The sequence below is a fragment of the Nematocida homosporus genome, assembly GCF_024244095.1.
Source record: "Nematocida homosporus strain JUm1504 chromosome Unknown 4454, whole genome shotgun sequence".
In the NCBI taxonomy this organism is placed as follows: Eukaryota; Fungi; Microsporidia; genus Nematocida; species Nematocida homosporus.
The window spans coordinates 95,139-115,417 of NW_026250687.1; the positions used below are offsets into that span (position 1 = coordinate 95,139).

General features: G+C 41.2%; 13 protein-coding genes across 13 annotated transcripts; 5 read left to right on the forward strand and 8 right to left on the reverse strand.

Annotated features, from left to right (window-relative positions):
- Positions 1–249: 249 nt before the first annotated feature.
- On the reverse strand, positions 250–1,776 carry NEHOM01_0375 (2,3-bisphosphoglycerate-independent phosphoglycerate mutase; the record flags this gene model as incomplete). The annotated part of the gene is made up of 1 exon (XM_051489253.1): positions 250–1,776. One exon carries the CDS (start codon positions 1,774–1,776, stop codon positions 250–252), a length of 1,527 nt encoding a protein of 508 aa, XP_051345213.1.
- Positions 1,777–2,119: 343 nt separating this feature from the next.
- NEHOM01_0376 (beta-1,4-mannosyltransferase) lies at positions 2,120–3,193 on the forward strand (the record flags this gene model as incomplete). Its single annotated transcript, XM_051489254.1, has 1 exon — positions 2,120–3,193. The coding sequence occupies one exon, from the start codon at positions 2,120–2,122 to the stop codon at positions 3,191–3,193; it is 1,074 nt and encodes a 357-aa protein (XP_051345214.1).
- A 247-nt stretch (positions 3,194–3,440) lies between these two features.
- NEHOM01_0377 (uncharacterized protein) lies at positions 3,441–5,450 on the reverse strand (the record flags this gene model as incomplete). Its single annotated transcript, XM_051489255.1, has 1 exon — positions 3,441–5,450. One exon carries the CDS (start codon positions 5,448–5,450, stop codon positions 3,441–3,443), a length of 2,010 nt encoding a protein of 669 aa, XP_051345215.1.
- A 657-nt stretch (positions 5,451–6,107) lies between these two features.
- Positions 6,108–7,064, forward strand: NEHOM01_0378 (aminoacyl tRNA synthase complex-interacting multifunctional protein 1; the record flags this gene model as incomplete). The annotated part of the gene is made up of 1 exon (XM_051489256.1): positions 6,108–7,064. One exon carries the CDS (start codon positions 6,108–6,110, stop codon positions 7,062–7,064), a length of 957 nt encoding a protein of 318 aa, XP_051345216.1.
- Positions 7,065–7,191: 127 nt separating this feature from the next.
- Positions 7,192–7,920, reverse strand: NEHOM01_0379 (translation initiation factor 6; the record flags this gene model as incomplete). The annotated part of the gene is made up of 1 exon (XM_051489257.1): positions 7,192–7,920. One exon carries the CDS (start codon positions 7,918–7,920, stop codon positions 7,192–7,194), a length of 729 nt encoding a protein of 242 aa, XP_051345217.1.
- A 635-nt stretch (positions 7,921–8,555) lies between these two features.
- NEHOM01_0380 (uncharacterized protein) lies at positions 8,556–9,836 on the reverse strand (the record flags this gene model as incomplete). The annotated part of the gene is made up of 1 exon (XM_051489258.1): positions 8,556–9,836. The coding sequence occupies one exon, from the start codon at positions 9,834–9,836 to the stop codon at positions 8,556–8,558; it is 1,281 nt and encodes a 426-aa protein (XP_051345218.1).
- A 242-nt stretch (positions 9,837–10,078) lies between these two features.
- Positions 10,079–11,608, reverse strand: NEHOM01_0381 (uncharacterized protein; the record flags this gene model as incomplete). The annotated part of the gene is made up of 1 exon (XM_051489259.1): positions 10,079–11,608. The coding sequence occupies one exon, from the start codon at positions 11,606–11,608 to the stop codon at positions 10,079–10,081; it is 1,530 nt and encodes a 509-aa protein (XP_051345219.1).
- Positions 11,609–12,107: 499 nt separating this feature from the next.
- NEHOM01_0382 (uncharacterized protein) lies at positions 12,108–13,271 on the reverse strand (the record flags this gene model as incomplete). Its single annotated transcript, XM_051489260.1, has 1 exon — positions 12,108–13,271. One exon carries the CDS (start codon positions 13,269–13,271, stop codon positions 12,108–12,110), a length of 1,164 nt encoding a protein of 387 aa, XP_051345220.1.
- Positions 13,272–13,432: 161 nt separating this feature from the next.
- Positions 13,433–14,548, forward strand: NEHOM01_0383 (nucleolar protein 58; the record flags this gene model as incomplete). The annotated part of the gene is made up of 1 exon (XM_051489261.1): positions 13,433–14,548. The coding sequence occupies one exon, from the start codon at positions 13,433–13,435 to the stop codon at positions 14,546–14,548; it is 1,116 nt and encodes a 371-aa protein (XP_051345221.1).
- A 489-nt stretch (positions 14,549–15,037) lies between these two features.
- On the reverse strand, positions 15,038–15,799 carry NEHOM01_0384 (elongator complex protein 4; the record flags this gene model as incomplete). The annotated part of the gene is made up of 1 exon (XM_051489262.1): positions 15,038–15,799. The coding sequence occupies one exon, from the start codon at positions 15,797–15,799 to the stop codon at positions 15,038–15,040; it is 762 nt and encodes a 253-aa protein (XP_051345222.1).
- A 177-nt stretch (positions 15,800–15,976) lies between these two features.
- On the forward strand, positions 15,977–17,395 carry NEHOM01_0385 (uncharacterized protein; the record flags this gene model as incomplete). The annotated part of the gene is made up of 1 exon (XM_051489263.1): positions 15,977–17,395. One exon carries the CDS (start codon positions 15,977–15,979, stop codon positions 17,393–17,395), a length of 1,419 nt encoding a protein of 472 aa, XP_051345223.1.
- Positions 17,396–17,712: 317 nt separating this feature from the next.
- On the reverse strand, positions 17,713–19,092 carry NEHOM01_0386 (uncharacterized protein; the record flags this gene model as incomplete). Its single annotated transcript, XM_051489264.1, has 1 exon — positions 17,713–19,092. The coding sequence occupies one exon, from the start codon at positions 19,090–19,092 to the stop codon at positions 17,713–17,715; it is 1,380 nt and encodes a 459-aa protein (XP_051345224.1).
- Positions 19,093–19,685: 593 nt separating this feature from the next.
- On the forward strand, positions 19,686–20,276 carry NEHOM01_0387 (dTMP kinase; the record flags this gene model as incomplete). The annotated part of the gene is made up of 1 exon (XM_051489265.1): positions 19,686–20,276. One exon carries the CDS (start codon positions 19,686–19,688, stop codon positions 20,274–20,276), a length of 591 nt encoding a protein of 196 aa, XP_051345225.1.
- Positions 20,277–20,279: the final 3 nt, after the last annotated feature.

Here is a 20,279-nt window from a genome sequence, read left to right on the forward strand (position 1 = left end):
ATTAAAGTTGGTGTTGAGTTGGATTAGTGGTTGTTGTTTTTAGATGACGTATTGGGTTAGTATTTAGATCTAAAGAAAGAGTAGTATAGTTAGTGAATTTAAAAATTATGAAAGGCTACACAAATTGTGAATTGTTGGGTTTTATTGAGTTTTTATTGCCAATGTAGATAGTATTGTGTTAAGATTGTGTTAGTATTGGGTTAGGATTTAGGTTGGATTGGATTGTGTTAGGGTTGTGTTAGTATTGGATTAGTTGATTAGTGAATGGCCGGTCATGGCGTCGGGGATTGGTAGGTTCATAAGACGAAGAACAGTGGGGGCTACATCAGCAAGGCTTGGGTTTGACTTGGAGGTGGTGACGCTTGCTTGAGTGCTCGGGGAGATAATGATAATGGGAACCTTATTGGTGGTGTGGGATTTGACTGGGCCTTGTGCATCTTGCATAACCTCGGCATTGCCATGGTCGGCTGTGATGATGAGGAGGTAGTTGTGCTCTTTGGCGGCTAGGTAGATTTCGTTTATGTGCTGGTCAAGGACGGAGATGGCTTGCTTGGTGGCTGAAATATTGCCGGTATGGCCAACCATGTCGCCGTTGGCAAAGTTGACTAGGACAAAATCGGTGCCTTGTTTGATTTCATCCAGAACAGCTTTGGTGACCTCGGGGGCGGACATTGCGGGGGTGGTATCGTAAGACTCAACTCGCTGGCTGGGAATGATTCTTTTGAGACTGTTCTGGCGATTGATATCTTTACCGCCATCAAAAAAGAAGGTCACATGGGCGGCCTTTTCAGTTTCTGCAATGCGGACTTGGCGAAGACCTTGCTCTTCAATTACATCTCCAAGAGTCTGCTTTATTTCAGGCCGTTCAAATAAGACTTCCTCATTCTTTTGGTCGGGCAAAACCCGGGTCATGGTGTGGATCTGGGTGACTGGGGCCAGCTTGGCATAGATTTGTCTGACTCGATCGACTCGAAAGTTAGTAATCAGCAAGGGACTTTGGGGTGTTATCTGGCATCCTGGTAAGCAGAAGGGTGGAATAAATTCATCTGTGATGTTTTGAGCATATTGCTGTTCGATGTAGCTAGTTATTTCAGTGTAATTTGGTAAAGATGGCGTTTGGGTGGGTTTAGTGGCCGAGAAAAGAGTATCATAAGTAGCAGCTGTTCGTTCTTCTCGCTTGTCGCGGTCCATGGCATAGAAGCGGCCAGAGACCGAGACTATATAGGCATTGGCGGGTAGTAAAGGTTTAATCTGAGCGAGATAGTTAAGATACTCCGATGGGCGAGTATCGCGGCCATCAGCAATGCTATGAATGTATACGGCTTGGCATTTTGGTGAGATTAGAGTAGCTATGTCTAAAATATCGCGCCAATGGCTGTGAATATTACCGTCTGAAAGCATGCCTAGTACGTGTACAATTTGGTTGGCAACAAGTGAATCGAATAAGTTAGATAGCACGCTTGTTTGTTCATCCGAACCAAGATCACCACTCAGTACTTTTCTAATTCGCACACTATCCTGAAGCACCGTTCGGCCCGCTCCAATGGTTAAATGGCCAACTTCTGAATTTCCCATATTACTATTACTAGCTAGGCCAACATAAGTTCCGTGGGCCAAAAGAAGAGTGCTGAAGTAAGTAGCACGTAACTTGTTCATATGGCAGGGATTGGCTTGAACAATTGCATCAACAATTTCTGGGTTGTTCTCTTCATTCTCACCCCAACCATCTAAGACCACTAGACAGCACTTCTCTCTATTTCTATTCTCTGTTTGCATTCCAGATCAAACAGGATCCTATAAATACTAACCTGAATATTCAAAGGATACACATACTTGTTTTGGCCGGGTTAGTATTCGATTAGTGCGGTGTTCAGAGTATCCATCACCACTCTTTGCTAGTGAACACAGTCCCTTGATGCCAGGGCAGTCGCACTAATAATAAACCACAGCCCAATACCAATCAAATACTAACTCAATACCAACTCAATCCAATCTAACACTAACTTAATCCAATCTAACACCAACTCAACTCAACCTAATACCAACCCAATTCAATACCACCTCAATTCAATCTAATTCTAATCCATTTAAACACGGCAATTTTATGTTTGCTAACCCAATGATCTTGGTTAATGCTGCACCCGAAGATCAGTCCGGAAGGTCCTTTGCTCTGGCCAACTACTTCTCTAAAAACACTCACCTTGTTCTTCTATTAACGTATCCTGGCCTAAGACAACCAGACACAATCTCTAAAAACATCATCAAAAAGTACTTATGGCACATCAATACTGACAGCCAATTCATAATACTGACCAGAATCAAACAGCTCCTTAAGTTTATTTACTTAAACATAGTCACAACTTATTATCTGCTTTGGTATTTCATAACCAGCTCGAACACCCATCCAATTCCAAGTCCAACTATTCTCTTTGTAGTTCCACCACTTCCTACTATTCTTCTTCCCTTTATTTGCGCCTATCTTCTGGGCATTCAGCCGACCATTGATTGGCATAGGGTTACTCCTACGACCTTCAATTCCTTTCCTGGTTCCTTTCTCACTCGTTATGCTGCTAATATAGCTGTTACCACAGATATGGCCAAACTTATGAAAGCCCGCCATTTGCGAGCCACTACTATCACTGATGCTGATCTCTTCAGTTACGTTGATACAGACTCCCCTCTACCACAGCCATCTTCAGATTCAGCCTTCTTTCAATACCTAGCTGCCAAGTATCCCGAATACCGCTCAGCTTTTCAAAACCCAAGTCGGCCCATTGCTATTTGTAGCACCAGTAATTCACCAGAAGAGGATATCTCTAGCCTACTACAAACTCTTTCTAGCATCCCAGTCAAAGGCACTCTCTTTTTTACCACCAAATCACCAATATCGCTCACACACCTGACTCTAAACGTACATTCAGTTTTTCTTGACCATGCTGATTATCTTCTGCTACTAACACATGCCAATTTTGGTATTTCCACCCACGCTTGCAGCTATGACTATCCTCTCAAAATCATAGACTATCTTCGAGCACGTCTTCCAGTTATTGCCCATTCTAGCACCCCGGCAATTCATTCTCCGAGTATTGAAGCCACTATCACCCGATACACAACTCTGGCACAACTTGGCACTGAGCTCCAAGCTAGCTTTAACAGACACCAACTCAGCAGACACCAATTCAGCAGACACTAATCCACCCAGCTAAATTATACCATTCACGGCAACTCTATCTGTAATTAGCTTATTGAGCAACTACTCGCCAGCAGGAGTAAATAGAAATAGCTACTAATTACTCGGATCACACTAAGACAAAGAAGTAACTATAAATCAGACAGCCAAACTAGGCTAGTAGTTGTATTAGTATATTAGTAGTTTTGTTGGGTTAATATTGGGTTGGTAGTTTTATTAGTAGTTGATTGGGTTGGTAGTTGGACAGTGTTTACCGAGATAGACTTATTGACGGGTTGCTTATAGATGGCATTGCGGACGCATCGAATAGAAGGTAAGGGAAGCACTTTAGCATAACATTAAGATCAATAGGATCTTGGGGGTGGTCAAACGATTCTAGAGAAAAAGTCAGGCGGTTCACTTTGATATTGGGTATGTACAGGGTCGGTGCGGGGTCGGTGAGAGAAAGATAATTGGGCCCATTCCTGTAGATGTCATTCAGTTTAGTATGAAACTCCGCGCTATCTTCGGGAGTGAAGGCGAATGGAATATTCAACACGAAAAGCTCATAAATGCATATTGATTGATCTAGATCAATGGTGGCATAGGACATTAGAACATCAAAGGAGAGGTATAGGAAAGCGACTACTGCTGTGTTTATAAGGACAGGATCGGTCGGATGGAAATATTGGGTAAGCCCCAAAAGCCTAACCAAGGGATATTGAATGTATGTAGAGTGGGGGGATTGGTTCATTTGAGAAATAGTGATAATACGTAGCTGCGTGCAGATCAAGGGCTTTTTAGTTGTTTTATCTATGGGCGGGGGCGGGAAAATGATAGTGGTATTTGTAACACAAATGTGCAGTTCAAGGGTGTAGCTGTCTTGCCAGTTGATCTTATCAAGAAAATCTATCTTTTTAATCTTGGGGGCTTCAAGCTTAAAAGCGGTTATTGGAAGTTTGGTTAGGATTGGATGGACAATCTCCCCAATGGCTTTGGTATACCTTTTAATCGTTAGCCCAATATTATACATCGGCCTATCTATCATTGACATTTGGGCTTCCATCATCTGTTGCAGACGACTTCGTTCGGGGGACAAAGGAGCAGGACAGATTGCGCTACCCTTTAAATCTATGGTAACATAGAATATAGTGCGCTTACGAAGATCAGGAATTCGGATTATTGACAAGAGTCGATATAAAATAGAACCAACTAAGTCCAAGTTAGGATGACTGATAGAAATGCCATGTGCCTTAAGGTTGAACTGGTCGAGTCTTTTCAGAATATTCAATAAGTTTGTTAAATCGTGGTCGCTCCACATGTCAAATATTATAATACAGTAATTGTCCATTCGATTACGAACATACAGTTCAAGCTGCCCAGCTGCCCCCGAGCTGGCATAGAGCCTACATCTTTCCTGAAGCAGTACCCTCTTGCCTAGGCAGCGAGGGTTCTTATCAGCCAAGAAAAGGAAGTAAAGAAGTAATATCTCCTCATCGGTGAAAGGCCATTCTAACAGTCGTTCTTCTTCTTTGGGTTCAGAATTATCAGCCGCGCTCGTATATAGTGGCCCTAGTATACATTGGTCCCATCTCTTTTGTTTCGCTTCTTGATGAGCAATTTGCACTTGGAGTCGTGCTTTTGCTTGGACTACAGCCTGGACTTGGTCAACATGCAGATTGCTTAGCAATCTATCGACCAGGCCGGGTTGAGAAGGACTGTCTGGATTAGCTTTTAGTGCTGCCTTCTTTTCTTGGGCTGCTATTATATCGTCGGCTAGAACCGCTCTTATGGTTTTAGCGGCGTCTGCCAACGCCGGTAGCATTTGCGATGTTGTCACACCTACAGATATGGCCATGAAGCTAGCGAGATCTTCTAATGGCCCCCTGAATTCTATTGGAAGAGGCGGGGTATCGTTGGGCGGCGTAACTTGATCTATCAATAGCTGCAATATCTCCTGGGCGGTCTGTCTCGATAACAGAGTTAGTCCACCAACCAAATCGATGATCTCATCAACATCTTCTAGTAAAGCCCGGATTAACCACGCATTTAAAAGAATCCGGGCTAGAGTAAATGCTTCTACGTGAAGCCGGGTTCGAATTAGTGACACTGCGTCTATAGTTAATTCTGGTTGATACTCAATTTCATCTTCATCGACTTCTATTAGCTGCGGTGGTTCCTCTTCTGTTTCTTCTTTTGCTATCTCTTTCACTTCGGCCATCTCTCGTGCGTCAATCATCCACAAACCAAGGACAATGCTCATAATCTGACAAACAACCATTTTCTTTAGACAAACCATGCACTTACAATCCTTTAGAGTAGCAATCTATATTTATATTCTCAAATCTGATTTAATCTTACAAGTATAATATCTCATTGCCATACAAGCCAGCAGCACACAACTGCAATTAACCACAATTTCATTCAAATCCCATAACCACATTCACTCATTAAACACACGCTCAATAAACACACCCAACCCAATACCAACCCAACCCAATCCAATCCCACTCTTCCTTTAGTCTTTACTTCCATTCATCAGGCAATCTCTAAATATAATCGCACTCACAAACCCACAAACCCACAAACCCAATACCAATCCAAATCATACAAATCCCTTTATTAACACCATACCAGTACCAATACCAACACCAATTCAAATATCTTTCGAATCTTCTACCACTTAAGCATCTAAATCCAACTCACTTCAAAATAAACACACCATCAATTAGATTATTCCACACTATCTCATATTATCTTATTACACACTATACCATACCATACCATACCATATCAAACCAAACCACATCAAACCAAACTACACCCCACCACACAAACTCTACTTAATCTTATCTGAATTTAAATTCAACTCTAAAATTCCAAAATCCGAACTCAAGACATTACCATATATAGACATCTAAGCAAATTTTCTTTTGTTATGCAGGCCCCAACGACTCTAAACTGGATATTCAAGCTATCTCCTGAAACTTCGTATCTTTCCATCTTAAGTAAGTGCTATTCTAACATAAAAACTCATATAACTGAAGAACCCGAGACTCTAATTAAAGATCCAGAAGGTAAAACAACCAAAGGCCCAGGTAAAGCTTTGTCCCAATTTCTACCCACTCAGAATATCTCTGAAACTGCCATTCGTCGTATTATTGATATTATTACTTTAAGACCCCAACAAATGATTGCTTACACACCAGCCGAAGAAGATGGGTTAGATCTTATCATTGCTATGGCTAAGATAAGAAAGTGGCTCTTTGAAGGTCAAATTACCAACAAAGTTCCAGAGAATGTTATTGAGAAACTCGTGCTTATTCATACTCGCCACCAAGAAGTCTTCTGTGCCCGAACTAAAGAAGTCTTTGTTCCAGCCGATCTTATCACTCCTATCGTTGATTTTTACAAAGTAGTTGTTAAATCAGGTACAATTGAGTCTATTATTAACCATCCAGAAGCAGATACACTCTACATAGAAATAGTTGATTTTGCCGGCGAGAAAAGAACTATAGTCAGTGGACTCAAAGGCAAAGTAGAAAAAGAAGCCTTACTTAGCCAGCACTGTTTATTCACTCTCAATCTTAAGCCCGTCTCATTTAAAGGCACCAAATCATTCGGAATGATCTTATTTGCCAAAAGCACAGATAAAGAAGGAGGTTCAGTTATCTTTACCAAATCATCAGGACAACAACTAACTCTCAAAGACTATCCATTAACTTCTCTTATTCCTTTCCCAATCAAAATCAGTGATTGTACCAAAAAAACCCTCGAGTCATTCTTCCCTCGTCTCCAAGTCACCAACGAACTCCTTACCTACCACGGCCTCCCCACCCAAGTCGACCAAGACCCAGTCATTATCCCCGGTATCCAATCAGCCACCATTTCCTAAATCCTACCACCCACTACCAACTTAATCTTATCTAAATCAAAACCAAAACCCAACTTAATCTAATCAAAACCAAAACCTAACTTAATCTAATCTTATCTTATCTAACTATTTATTGTTATGATAATAATTAAATAGGCAATGCATCTAGCCATGCCCGTTTCTCATCTTCTCCTAACTCAGCTTCAGGTGTAGTCTTAAACAGACTATCAATAACGACAATCTCAGTACTAGTAGTCTTCTGACCTACAAAACAAGCAAAGTCATTAAGTACTACTCCACTACCAACCGTATCAGCCCCCCGATTAACCGTCCCAGGCACTACTCTTAGTCCTAATAACTCCGATAACTCAGCCACCTCATCCGCACTAGTTTTAGACCCACAAAGCATAGCCGTATTATTCATCACCGCATAAGTACCTACTAAGCCATTATCAGCTAAAGAGTACTTAAAAACATCAACACCTAAAACATCAGAAATACTCTCAATAGTCTCAGGAGATAAGTCAGCATTAGCTAAAGCTGAATGATCATTACAAACAATAACATTACCTAAAGCATTAAGACGTTCTTCAACTCTTCTTACTTTTACCTTTTCAGGTAAAGCATTTCTAATGTGTTGTAACTCTTGATCGGTCGTAGAAGAAGAGACAAGAAGACCTTTGGCATTACCAACGGCTTGAATACCAACGGCTTTAATTCCATTGATCGTACACTGCACAATAGGTATATCTAAGGCCTCTTCAAAATAAGAAACAAAATTAACGTTATCTGTAGCCGGGACTAAAGCATATAAATTGGTTAGTGTAGAATATACGCCTATCTCTTGGGCGCTTTCGAACGATATTCTCTGACTCATAAAAATTTGCGACTAGCTGGCTTTATTCGACTAGTTGAGATTAGATTTTGATTTGGTTTTGAATTAGATTTATATATTATTGAGTGGGGTGAGGTGGGGTGGGGTTGAGTGGAGTTGAGCTAGGTGGAGTTAGATTAGTATAACAGTGGGGTGGGTTAGGGTGGAGTTAAGTTGGGTTAAGTTGGGTTGAGTTTGGTAGTCGGTAATTGTAGTGCTGTCATACGACCATTAACACAACACAATACAATACTAACCCAAATCAATCTGATCACTACTTCGTACACACTACTTAGTAGTACTGCTACCAATACTAACACCACTCACGCTTATATTTACTTAATAAATGGTACCACTACTTATCTCATGGAATGTCTTTAATAGAGTATGCATTAGTTAAGTTATGTGTTAGAATTGAGTTGAGTTATGTGTTAGAATTGGGTTGAGTTATGTGTTGGAATTGGATGGTAAATAGTGAAGTGTATTTAGATATATATTGAGTTGAGTTGAGTTAGTAGTAGTTTGGTATTGGGGTGGCACAATAGTAGGCGATACACCAGTAGATGCTATACCAACTCAATACCAACTCAATACCAACTCAATACTAACTCAATACTAACTCAACTCAATGTGAATAATTAGCGGATGAATTGGGTGGAGTTGAATCGTTGGGGGTGGTTGCCGGCGAGGAGGAGATAGGTGGTGATGCTGGCGTTGTAATGGTTGAGGGCATTGAGTATGGTTTCGATCATTTTGGTTGGGTCAGTATTGGGCTGGATAGTATAGATTTTACTATGCTGAGCGGGTGTAATGGGGCGTTGTAGGATAGTATGGGAAAGAGTGCGCTGGCTAGTAATGGATAAGACATACGCTTCAAGATCGGCTATGTAGACGAGACAACGATTGATTTCTCGAATTAGTTGATTGTTGTAGTATTGGAAAGGGGCGAGGTAGTTAGCAAGAGTTTGCTTGGTGGGGTTGATGGATAGGTTTTGGATGTGGTTGTGGATTTGGCTGAAAAGACGCTTAATGCGGGATTTGGTGGCGGTATTAACATGGGTGTAATGGGTGATTAAGTCGAGACAACAAATAAGTAGTTCAGTAAGGTAGGCAGCTGGTTGGGTTGAGAGGTTGGGTAGATTGCTTTTGTAGGAGATAAGTTGTTTGGTAATGATCGCTCTTTGTTTAGTAAAGGGAGCGAGTTGGAGTCGTTTGGCATGGGCGGAGGAGCAGCGTTTGAGGGCAACGGAAAGTTGAACGGCATGTGTTTGGGGTGAGCCATGGCATTTTAAGTCCTGGTTAGCTGTGCTAATCTCGGTAGTGAACCGTGATAGTTCGTTGATAGTGTTATGATAGAACATCCAACGAATGGAATTGGGCGCAGCAAAGAAGATGTATAACTCGATGCAATCTGAGAAATCAGAGATGCTCTGAGGGGTTAGTTTAAAGTGGAATGGGTCCTGTAAAGTAACTTGGCTAAGACCCTCCTCAATCTCTTTAATGAGGGCAAGTTTGGTCTCGCCGGCCAGTTTGAGAGTATTATGAATGATTAGAGGTTGAACGTAGTAGTTTATCTTACGGGTGTTCTCTATTTGGGATTTCTTCTCCTTGGTCGTAAGAGATATATTTGAGACGGATGAATCGTCCGAGACAGTGTTGCTACATCGTATAGGGATTATATTCTCTTTCTTGTAGAGTTGATCAAGATGCTCCTTGTTAGTCGGTTCAAGTCTTGGTTCTATAATAGGCAAAGTGACTAGCTCACAACCGGGCGCACCAATATAAGATAAAGGCTTTGGTGAGTAAGTTGGTGCTTTGGGAGTTGGGGAACTGTATGTCAGAAATAACCAAATCAATCCCATGATTATAACTATGCCGCATTTACATATTAGACGGATTTTACTGTTAGTTAAGCCCATGAGATAAATAATAGCATATTAATTTTGTTATCTTTATTTTGAAATACAAAATTAGGGGGCGTATCATATTGATGTAATTTATTGGTTATATTAAGTTAGTTTTGGGTTGAGTTAGGCGTCAGATAATGCGATATGTAAAGTGATTGGATTAGCATTGAGTTGGGCTTGGTTGGGATGTATTAATGAATGGGGAGGAAATGAATGGGGAGGAAATGAATTTGTAACGAGGGGTTAGTATTGGGTTAGGAGTTCAAATAATATGGCTGGAGATTTTGGTCGTATTCAGTTATGACGGACACAAGAATATTCTCTATTTCAGCAAGAGGCATATCCACGTGAATGGCAGATGCATGCGGCTCGATCTTAGTGCTGTTAGACGGCATAGCAGAGGATTGTGTGTTATCATTTGGGGTTGATTTGGAAAAGGTGGACATTACATGGTTGAAGTGATTAGCGAACATAAGGCACTCGTTAATTATACTAACCAATGACTTACTAATGTCTGGAGCAGCTTGTAAAAGGGGATTTTCGACCAAAGGTGTGTCGCGGTCTACTGGCTTTTCCGAATAAATGGTAATTCCATTCCAAGTAGTATATATTGTCTGTAGTGTCTCATTGGTAATATGCACGAAGTTAGTCAAGATCTCAAGCCAGTCAGAGAGCTTTTCAACCAGAAGAAGACTATCTAGGCGATCCTGAGCCTCTAGTGATGTTTTAAAGGTGTGTGATCTGTAGATTGATCTATAATACCTGTGTAGGACCACATTAAGAGCAGGTGGTCTAGTCACTGGGCTAAGCAAGAAAGTACGTCGGCCATTAGCTATAAACTGCTTGAAGACCAGATCCCAAGTTTTAGTTGGAGTACGATCTCCTTTGGTCAAGGCATTATGGGCATGTTCTTCCGCCGCCAAGAGCTTAAGCGTAGCACTCGAACAAGTAGCCAGTTTAAGACGAGTCAGTGGACTACTAATTTGTGATATATAGTACCAAATTATCCAAGTAGACCGTTCCGAGTGCGAGCGGAGTGCGTCAAAGTCAATTGCCGAGAAGATATTATAAAGGCCTTTAACAGCACCATTCATTAAAGAAGTAGTACAAGGTGCCCGATCGACATTGTTATTGAACATATAAGGAACAAGATAGGAGTCAAACAAATCATAATATTGAGGATCCAGTCTCTTCCTAATCTGTTTAACCGTAATTGGCGAGCGGTTCGGTATGACTAGTTTCCGTGGTTTCAAGAAGTAAATTGGCGGAGTTCGTAGGGATATCATCTGGTCCGGAGACAAACTACGTTCAGATGGATTCGGAGACAAGCTACGTTCAGATGGATTCGGAGACAAGCTACGTTCAGATGGAGCCGGTGAGGGATTGAGTTCAACCGGGGCAGGAGTTGGGTTGGGTTTGAATGAAGCAGGAGTTGGGATAGGTTTGAAAGAAACAGGAGTTGGGATAGGTTCAAATGAGGCAGGAGCTGGTTTAGGTTCAAATGAGGCAGGGGTTGAATAAGGTCCAGGTGGGTATTGTGATGGCGGCCGAGTTGGTATTGGGTTAGTTAGAGCCGGATCTTGATTAAAACCAGCGTACCTTCTGGAAGCAGATCTACCTTTACCTCTAACCCGTTGCGACCGAACAGGCATAGCTACTGCTTCCATCGACCGACTAAACCACCGGGAGTAGATATAATACAAGAGAGCACTCACTATAACCACCCCACCACCAACAATTCCTATCATAACAATTCGTTTTTTGTTAATCTTATCGCCCTCCATTAACAACCCACCAAATTCTATTTTAATACCCCATTACTTTTGATTACAGACTTACCAGATGAAAATACCACCACATTCAAACCAATCCACTCTCACCACCACCCAAACCCACCAACCATACTCCATCCCCACACCAACCTAACTGTCACTTTACCTGTCACCTAACCTGATACAACCTGATACAACTTAATACAATTTAGTATCAACTTAGTATAACTTAATACAACTTAACCCAACTTAAACTTAACGTAATATTAACATAACCCAATACTAAACTTAACTTAACATAATATAACTCAATACTTAACATAACCCAATACTAAACTTAACTTAACATAACATAACGTAAACTTAACTTAACTCAATCCTAACTCAATACATAACCTAATTCAATTCGGATCTTTTTATTTGGACAACTTTGTGTAATCACGGCAACCTCTGATATGTACTTCTTGCGGTCTTACACGGGATTACTACCTCTTTTGATAGTCCTTACCAACTACTTGCGATAGTACTCATAAAACTTATACAACTCGCCCTTAATCATATCAATCTCCTTAGCAGCCGACTTACTGCTCTGAAAGATAGCCGTTTGCAAGAAAAGCATACCCCGAAAAACGTACTCAGCTATAGTCGGTCTATAATCCCGTCGTAGTTCTTCCTCTAAAACATCCGCATCAAAACACTTGATACATGGCACCTTCTTCCGTCCCCGACTCTCCTCAGTATCATGACTTACACAAGCCACCTTCCCCCCATTAATCACTTTCAACCGCGCTAAAACCAAACTAAACTCAGCTACCCACTTAGACTTATCCCGAGGCGACCTTTTCTTAGGATACTCATGAAAGTCCAACTTAAAGTACTCCTTCAAGGAAAACCCCATTCCACTCGTTAAACTCTCCCCAGAATCTTCACCTTCCTCCATATTCTCTATCTCTTCCATTTCCATCGCACTTTCTTCTCCCAGTCGTTGCGCCTCTAAAGCCGACGTCTGTTCTAGTGTCCAGCGAAAGAACCTTTCAAAAGCCACCGGATCAACCGAAGAGACAGATAAGCCATAATTAGATACTTCTAAAGAAGTCAGAATATCTTCCAGTTCTTGTTCCTTCTGAGAAATAGCTGGAGTACATTGACCATCAAAAGAAGACTCATCATCGGCTCCTGATCCTACTTCAGGTTTCGGACCTGGTAGTTCTAAATGAGGAGGTAGACTGCTTAAGGTAGATAGATGTAATAAAGTAGTAGATAAAGGATTACTTAAAGACTTAACACCCCAAAGACTAGTTGAAGTACTATCACTTAAAGCTGCTATCTCTGGAGATAAAACAGGCACTGGATCTTCTTCTGATTCTGAATGTTCTAAACTATCATAACCATAGATCATTCTTTCAATGATACGTGACTTTTCTTGTTTCTTCTTTTCAATAATCATATCTATCATCTCTTTCCTACGTTTCTGAAAGTATTCTTTAACTGATTCAGTTGTTTCTTTGTTCTTGATATACTCTTTAATCATCTTACTGTACTCTTTCTTCCAATTATTTGAAGATACTTTAGCATAAACCTTTAGATAAGCTCCAATAAAAGAAGTTTTGCGTAATCCGTATCTAGAAATAGCATTTAACAAATGAAGACGAGTTGTAGTAGTCCACATATCCATAAAATTTTTATATGTTTTATAAGCTGTTTAGGCTGACTTTTTCCTTTTTGGGACAAGGTGAAAACAAAACGATCTTTGTCTAATTTTACCTTTTTTGGTAAAGATAAGAATTTCCTTTTTGGGTAATATTTGAGTATTTAACTGGAAAAAAGTTTTCGTCCATGCACATTTTACAGGAAACTCCATTAGGATATGCTTTACTTAAAGATAAGCCTTTAGAACTGGAATTTCTTGCTAGTTTTAAAGATGCTAATGAAGCTGCCCTGGCGGTTGATACGCCGAATCTTCCCCAGACTTTAATCGATCTAATTCGTACTAAGAAGATTAGCCGGATTGTAACTAGTCCCTCTTTAGTAGCTGGATTTGTGGCGGGACTGAGTAGTGCCGGGGTAGTAAGTGCGGAAATTAGTGGGGATTTAGATAGTACTATGGAAAGAGAGATTAAACAACGTTTGCCTGAACTCTTAGGAGTAAGTGTGCAAACACTGGACAGATCGGCTTTACTGCTAGCTCATGCAGTGGCTCGGAAGCGTTTGCAAGCGGCTGCTTTATGTCCGGACTTAGTAGTAGTGCAGGGGGCGCGGGCTTTAGACCGATTAGATACGGATATTAACAAGAAGTGTATGCGGATTAGGGAGTGGCACGGCATGCACTTCCCAGAGGTCAGTGAAAGTACACCGGATAATTGGGAGTTCTTAGTACGCGTAGCTGAGCACTTAGCTGGTGGAGAGGCTGGTGGAGTAAGTGTAGGAGGAGAGATGGACAGTGAAGATGCGGCCGTACTAAGTGCAGCAGTTGAGGAGGCTAAAGGTATGTTTGTAGCTCGGGAGAAGTTGCAGGGGCATTTAAGACGACGAATGGGAGAGATAGCTCCTAACTTAACTGCCTTAGTTGGTGAAGGTTTAGGCGCTCGTTTAATTGCGGCGGCTGGATCTTTAGCTGAACTAGCTGGGAAAGCTGCTTCAACTATTCAAGTAATGGGAGCGGAAAGAGTCTTATTTAAAGCCTTGCGTGAGAAGGGGAAGACGCCTAAGTATGGGGTGGTGTTTAATGCGGTGAGTGTAGGAGCTGCTCCTTTAGCGGCTAAAGGTCGGATTGCTCGTACTTTAGCTGCTAAGATAGCTTTAGCCGTGCGATGTGATGCAGCGGGTGAGTGTGCGGATGGTAGTTTTGGACGGAAAGCCCGGGCGACAGTAGAAGCCCGACTTGAGGATGCTAAGTCCCGCAAGCCAGCTGCTAAATCCCGACATACCAAAGGACCAGTTGGCCGACGATAATCAAATTGAGTTTGGATTGAGTTGAGTTTGTTGGTGGCTTACTTGCATTTATTAAACATAAATAAGATATGATTTGGGTTAGTATTGTAGTGGTGTTTAGAGTGAGTATTTAGATATGTATTTTTAGCGGTGTATTATGACAGTATATTAAATTAGTACTATGTTTGTTATTACGTTGAGTTGTATTACGTTGAGTTGATATGTGCAAATTGAGTTATATTAATTGAGTTGTGTTAGTATTAGTTGGGGTTAGTTATTATTGAGGTGGTATTATTGGGTTAGTAGTAGATAGTATTGGGGTGGCCGTAGTTAGTAGTAGATAGTATTGAGTTGGCCGTAGTTAGTAGTAGATAGCAATAAGTTAGTAGTAGATAGTACTAAGATAGCACTAAGATGGTAATAAGATAGTAATAAATTGGTAATAAGTTGTTATTAATGAATCTATTGGGTTGGTAGAGTAATTGCTGGGTATAGGGATAGAGTATGGTGTTATTCGGGAGGTAAGATGGCTTTCTCAATGCGGACACCGGTGCTGCTGCACTTGATGGCATACTTTTCGCCACAACCACGTGGGGCTTTGCGCGGCTCAATGAGACCGTCACAGCGGATACGGCTTTTGGAGGGTTTGGGCTCAAGAGTGAGAATCTGGTCGAAGAATCCGTAGTTAAGATGGTCGACTAGATTGATGGGTATACTAACTAGAGCAATGGCGCCTTGAGTGCGAATGGCTGCTCTTAGTTGGAAAAGCTCGGTTTGGATGTTAGTACTACCCCATAGTGGTGAGAACATACTTAGAATACTAACTCGACTGCCTGGTTTAATACTGGTTATAATACTAGCTAAGTCTTTCGCCCAAATAACTTGGTCGGATTTAGGATGGGTTTGGCGTAGATCAAAACAACCCGATCGTTCAGCTCCGCCTAGTCGGGCTGTAGAACTAGTGCCAGACATACGGCCGTACCGCCAGGCAATTAGTTCGTTGACTACGGGGGCTGTAGTTGAACTTGGTCTTTTTACATAGGCAGGTACGGATAGAGTACTGGCATCCATTGAACTATGAATAGTTGGCTCATTCCGTTCCAGACCTTCAGCAATAAAGACGCGATGTATGCCCAAATGATAATTTACGCCTTCATTAACGGCTAAAAGTAATATATCCCCACCAACCATTCCCCCACCTAAAATCTCGTCTAATTCTTGACCACCCGTACTAAATCGCTCCTGTCTAACTCGACCTAGTCGCTTGAACATCTAATTTTCTAAAAATTGCCCAATCTATCCCAATCTAACTCAAAACCATTCCAATCTATCCCAAGCAGAGCAATACTTTTACAAGACTATTCAAACCGAACTAAGAACCATCTAGTACCCATGTAATACGAACTAGATCTCACTACTATGCTAATTAGCAGCTCTTTTTTTTCGGACATGTTTATCATGCGAGGATTAGGCCAGGCTTGGACCACTGCTGGATTTGAAGAAAGCACTCTTTTACTATGGGAATACTTGCTTAAGACCGATCCTAGTCCGGATGTTTTCTTATCTTTACTTAAAGCTTTATTAAATGCTGGTCATTTGGCCGCAATTTGTTGGTTAGTGCCTCGCTATCCCGAATACATTGAGTATGAAGAGGTCAAGAAGGTCTTTGCCTTTGCCATTAGTAAATCGGGAGTGGCAGCTCCTTCTGGATTTGCCGTATCTGGTAAACCTATGCCGGCGATAGATCCGGTGGTTGTAGAGCCTTTGGCTAGTGCTTCTACTTGTGCATTGTTCCAGAGCTTACTCCTGCGCGGGTCTGAGAAACGAGCGGAACTAGAAAGAGCTTTAGCAGCTGATGAACGTAATTTAGAAGCTTTGATTAGTGCGTCTATTCATTATACGAGTAAAACAGTTGAAGGATTGTTAGGACGGGTAGGAGATCGTAGGCTGGTGGCTTTGTATAGAAACTTGTTGTTGGATCGACCGGCATCCTTTACTCTGTTCTCCCGCGGGTTCTTAGCTCCCTTTTCCATTGCACTAGTGGCACGACGCTTGTTTAATGCTCGTCGGGCGGCTGAACTCTACCAAGTGAGCCAGTATGCAGCTGCTCTCTATCCAGGACACCATGAAGCGTATACAACCGCTGGTATGTACTACCTTCTGAACAACCGGCCTGCCGATGCCAAACGAGCTTTAGTTCAGGCTTTACAAACTAGTGCCCATTCCGGCCGGGCTTGGTTACTCTTAGGCCAATGCGAGTCCGCTTTATGTGAATGTGCAGGAGCTATTGGGTGCTATGAGAAGGCGGAGGCCTTAATGGAAGACTCTTTACCGGCTGCTTTAGGTATTGGGCTGGAGTACCATCGGATGCGCAGCTACCAAAAAGCCGAGGAGAAGTACTTGAGTATTCAGAAAACACATTCACTTAGTGCGTGTTTAGAGCCATACTTATCTCTTCTAGTAGCGACTCGGCGGTACGATGTAGCATTGCAGTTGGCCGAAACTGCTGAAGCCGGGCCAGGCTTACTACTACGATGTTGTTGCTTGCTCTTTGCTGGCCGGGCTAAAGAAGCAGCCCAGGCCTTAGACTTAGCTGGCGAAGCAGCAGTTAGTCCTGAAAGTCGTAGTCGATACTTCTTATTACGCGGGTACTTGCTGCACACAGCCCATGAGTACTGTTCAGCCATTGAGGCGTACCAAAAAGCTATCCTAGGCCCATCTAAAGCCGTCGGCACCTTGATCAATGATTTACTAGAACTAGCGATCAAAAACTCATTGGAAGAAGAGGCAAGTGATATTGTGCAACAGTATCGCGAAGATCTTTTTGATTTCCTCAACTTAAAAGGAGATTTCACTCTTGTTCTTTAATCCGGTAGATCTGGCCCGTGCGGCAAGACTAACTACATAACTAAATACTGTTATCTTTATTTGTTACTTCTTTATATCAACTTAAGTGAGGTTTCGTGGTGTTATATTGGTTTGAGTTGGATTGGGTTTAGTATTTGGTTTGGTTTAGTATTTGGTTTAGATTCTTATTGAGTTGTTTTACTTATCAGAACTCTACGTGTTGTCTGGCATAAAATATACAGTGCTATACTAAGCTAATAAGAGTTGTGCAGTGACAATAAGCTTTATTACTTAAGTTAAGGTAGAATTGAGGTGAGTAGAGTAGAGTAAACAAGCTATCAGTGAGACAGTTCAAGTAAATGGACGAGACGGGCCCAGAACAGACTGCTTATAAGTATGTGAAGAATAGGAGAATTGGGCATCCAACTGGACTTGAGAGAGGATGCAGACGACGACATGGTATTATGCGGTGTGGTAGGACTAGTATTGGGTGTATCATCAGCAAGGGTATCAGTAGTAGTGGCTAGATATTCTACACACTCATGAATACTAGAGGCGGTTGTGGTATTTGTTAACTGCGCATTAAACTGATCTTGTAGTTGTTTTGTCTTATCTAGTAGAAGCTTAAACCATTTTGAAACTTTCTCCAAATCATCGATTAGTTGCTTGATAGATTCAGCTGTAAATTGACCCATATTATTGTTGTATGCCTTTTCAAATGGACGGCCCAATCGAATTATATAATCAGGTCGCTTAAAATCCAATCTATACCTCCCTTGTAAGTCATCGATATACAATAGTTTTTCTCGCACCATCTCGGCAGCTTCATCTGTTGGCATGTTCTTTATCATAGCAGCAATGTTTAGTTTCAAAATGTCGTCTATGTGCTTTTGGTCGTCATTGCTGATTGTGATATTAGGATATGCACTTAGAGGTGATTTAGAAAGCTTCGAAAAGCTAGAGAGCATCAACTGCAGACGTAACATCTCGTACAAGACGTGTATGAGCTGTTTCTGTGCACAAAGGTCTGTGTTGGATACAGTTGAGTTTTTGATAAGCGTCTTCCAAGTTTCAATCGCTTCTTTGTTACTATCTTTATCCAAATCAAATGACAGGGTGTAAAAGTAGAAAACATAGGAAGGAATATAAGCCTGTATAAGACCACTAACTTCATTGTGAAGGCCTTTATACTTACTCAAATCTAATGATCCAAGTGAAGAGAGAGCGCCCTTTCCTGCAACACTCTTTGTTAGCTTTTCAAGCTCAACAATATAGCGCTGACTTATAGCATATCCCTTTTCAAAGACATTTATGGCATTATCTATTGCATACAATAGAGAACCTTTCTCAAGATCATTAGGACAAATATTAACATCCAGATTATGAATTTGGCGGCAGTTGTTTAGCATTGTAGCAATATACTTTGTATCATAATCACTTAACAACCCAAATCCTAACAATCGCAACCATTTAACTACATAATAATCCGATGGTTCATACCTATTAATAAGCTTCCTCTCCTTAAAGTTCATCTCTGAACACTCTGGGTTAGTATCATATGCAATTGCCACTTCAGCTATCCGCCAACCACGCTTAGATTCAACACAATAGTCTTCCCAGTTTATCTTAGTGTTATTATCTGCATCAACATCAGTCATTTGACCACTAGTCATATCACTACTCCAACCCAGCAACCAAGCCAGACCAACTCCTAACATTCCAAAAGAGAACTTCATTTATAACTATCTCTCCTCAAATCTTACATTTATACTTGCTCCAAACCCGATCTACGATCCTCATATTAATATAACATCGCACTAATACAATAAAGTGATCTCAAGAGAAAAGACCGAGTAGGTATTAGTATTGGTGTTGGTACTGAGTTATTTGCGTTGCAGTATGTTTCAGAGGAGATAAGCACAAGTTGGCGCATCTTTATTCTTCATCTGCAGCTCCATTGAGTTAGCAGTGAGTTAGTAGTGAGTTAAAGATTAGTAGAGGACAACTCCAAACTACAAGTACATGATCTATTTAGTTTAAGAAGATACCAACCCAATTGAGTACTGTACACGTCATACTTAATTTTAATACTTTATTCAACACCAACCCAATCCTATCTTAATTATATCTTGGTAGAAGTTAGGATTAGGTTAGGATTAGTTTATTGTTAGTTAAATGCGGTATGTAGTCACTTACCAACACAACAGCTAGTATTAGTATTGGTCTTAAGATATGAATAGTTTTGACCAAAACATGACTTTAATCTGGTACAGTCAATACATAACCAGTGGTTTTTTTAGTGGAAAAGAAGATGTCACAGGCTCTATTAGTGGCAGTTGAAGGTGTAGACCGCAGTGGAAAGAGTACTTTAGTTAAGGATTTAGTCCTGAAGTTACAAAGTCATGGACAGAGAGTAGTACGCTTATCCTATCCTAATAGACAAAATCAAACTGGACAATTGATCAATCGTATCTTGCGCAAGGAAATAGACTTTCCTCAGGAGGCCATGTACATGCTTTTCTCTGCTAATCGTTGGGAAGATAGTGCAACTATGCAAGCAGCCTTATCTTCAGCTGATGTAGTGGTTTGTGATAGGTATACTTTATCTGGACTAGCTTATGCTTTAGCTAGTGGTGCTAATAATACAGCAGCTATGACTGTAGATCAAGGCTTAACCAAACCAGATTTAGTTCTTTTCCTGGCCGATACAGCTGTAACTGCTTCAACTCGGCCTGGTTTTGGCGAAGAACTCTTTGAGAAGACGGCATTCCAAGCATCTGTTCATAAGTGCATGCTAAATTTACTCCCTAACTATGCTCATGTTATTATCACTGGTACGCCAGCAGAACGTTTACGTGCGGCTTATTTAGCGATCAAAGAAGCCCAGAGCATATATCAATAAATG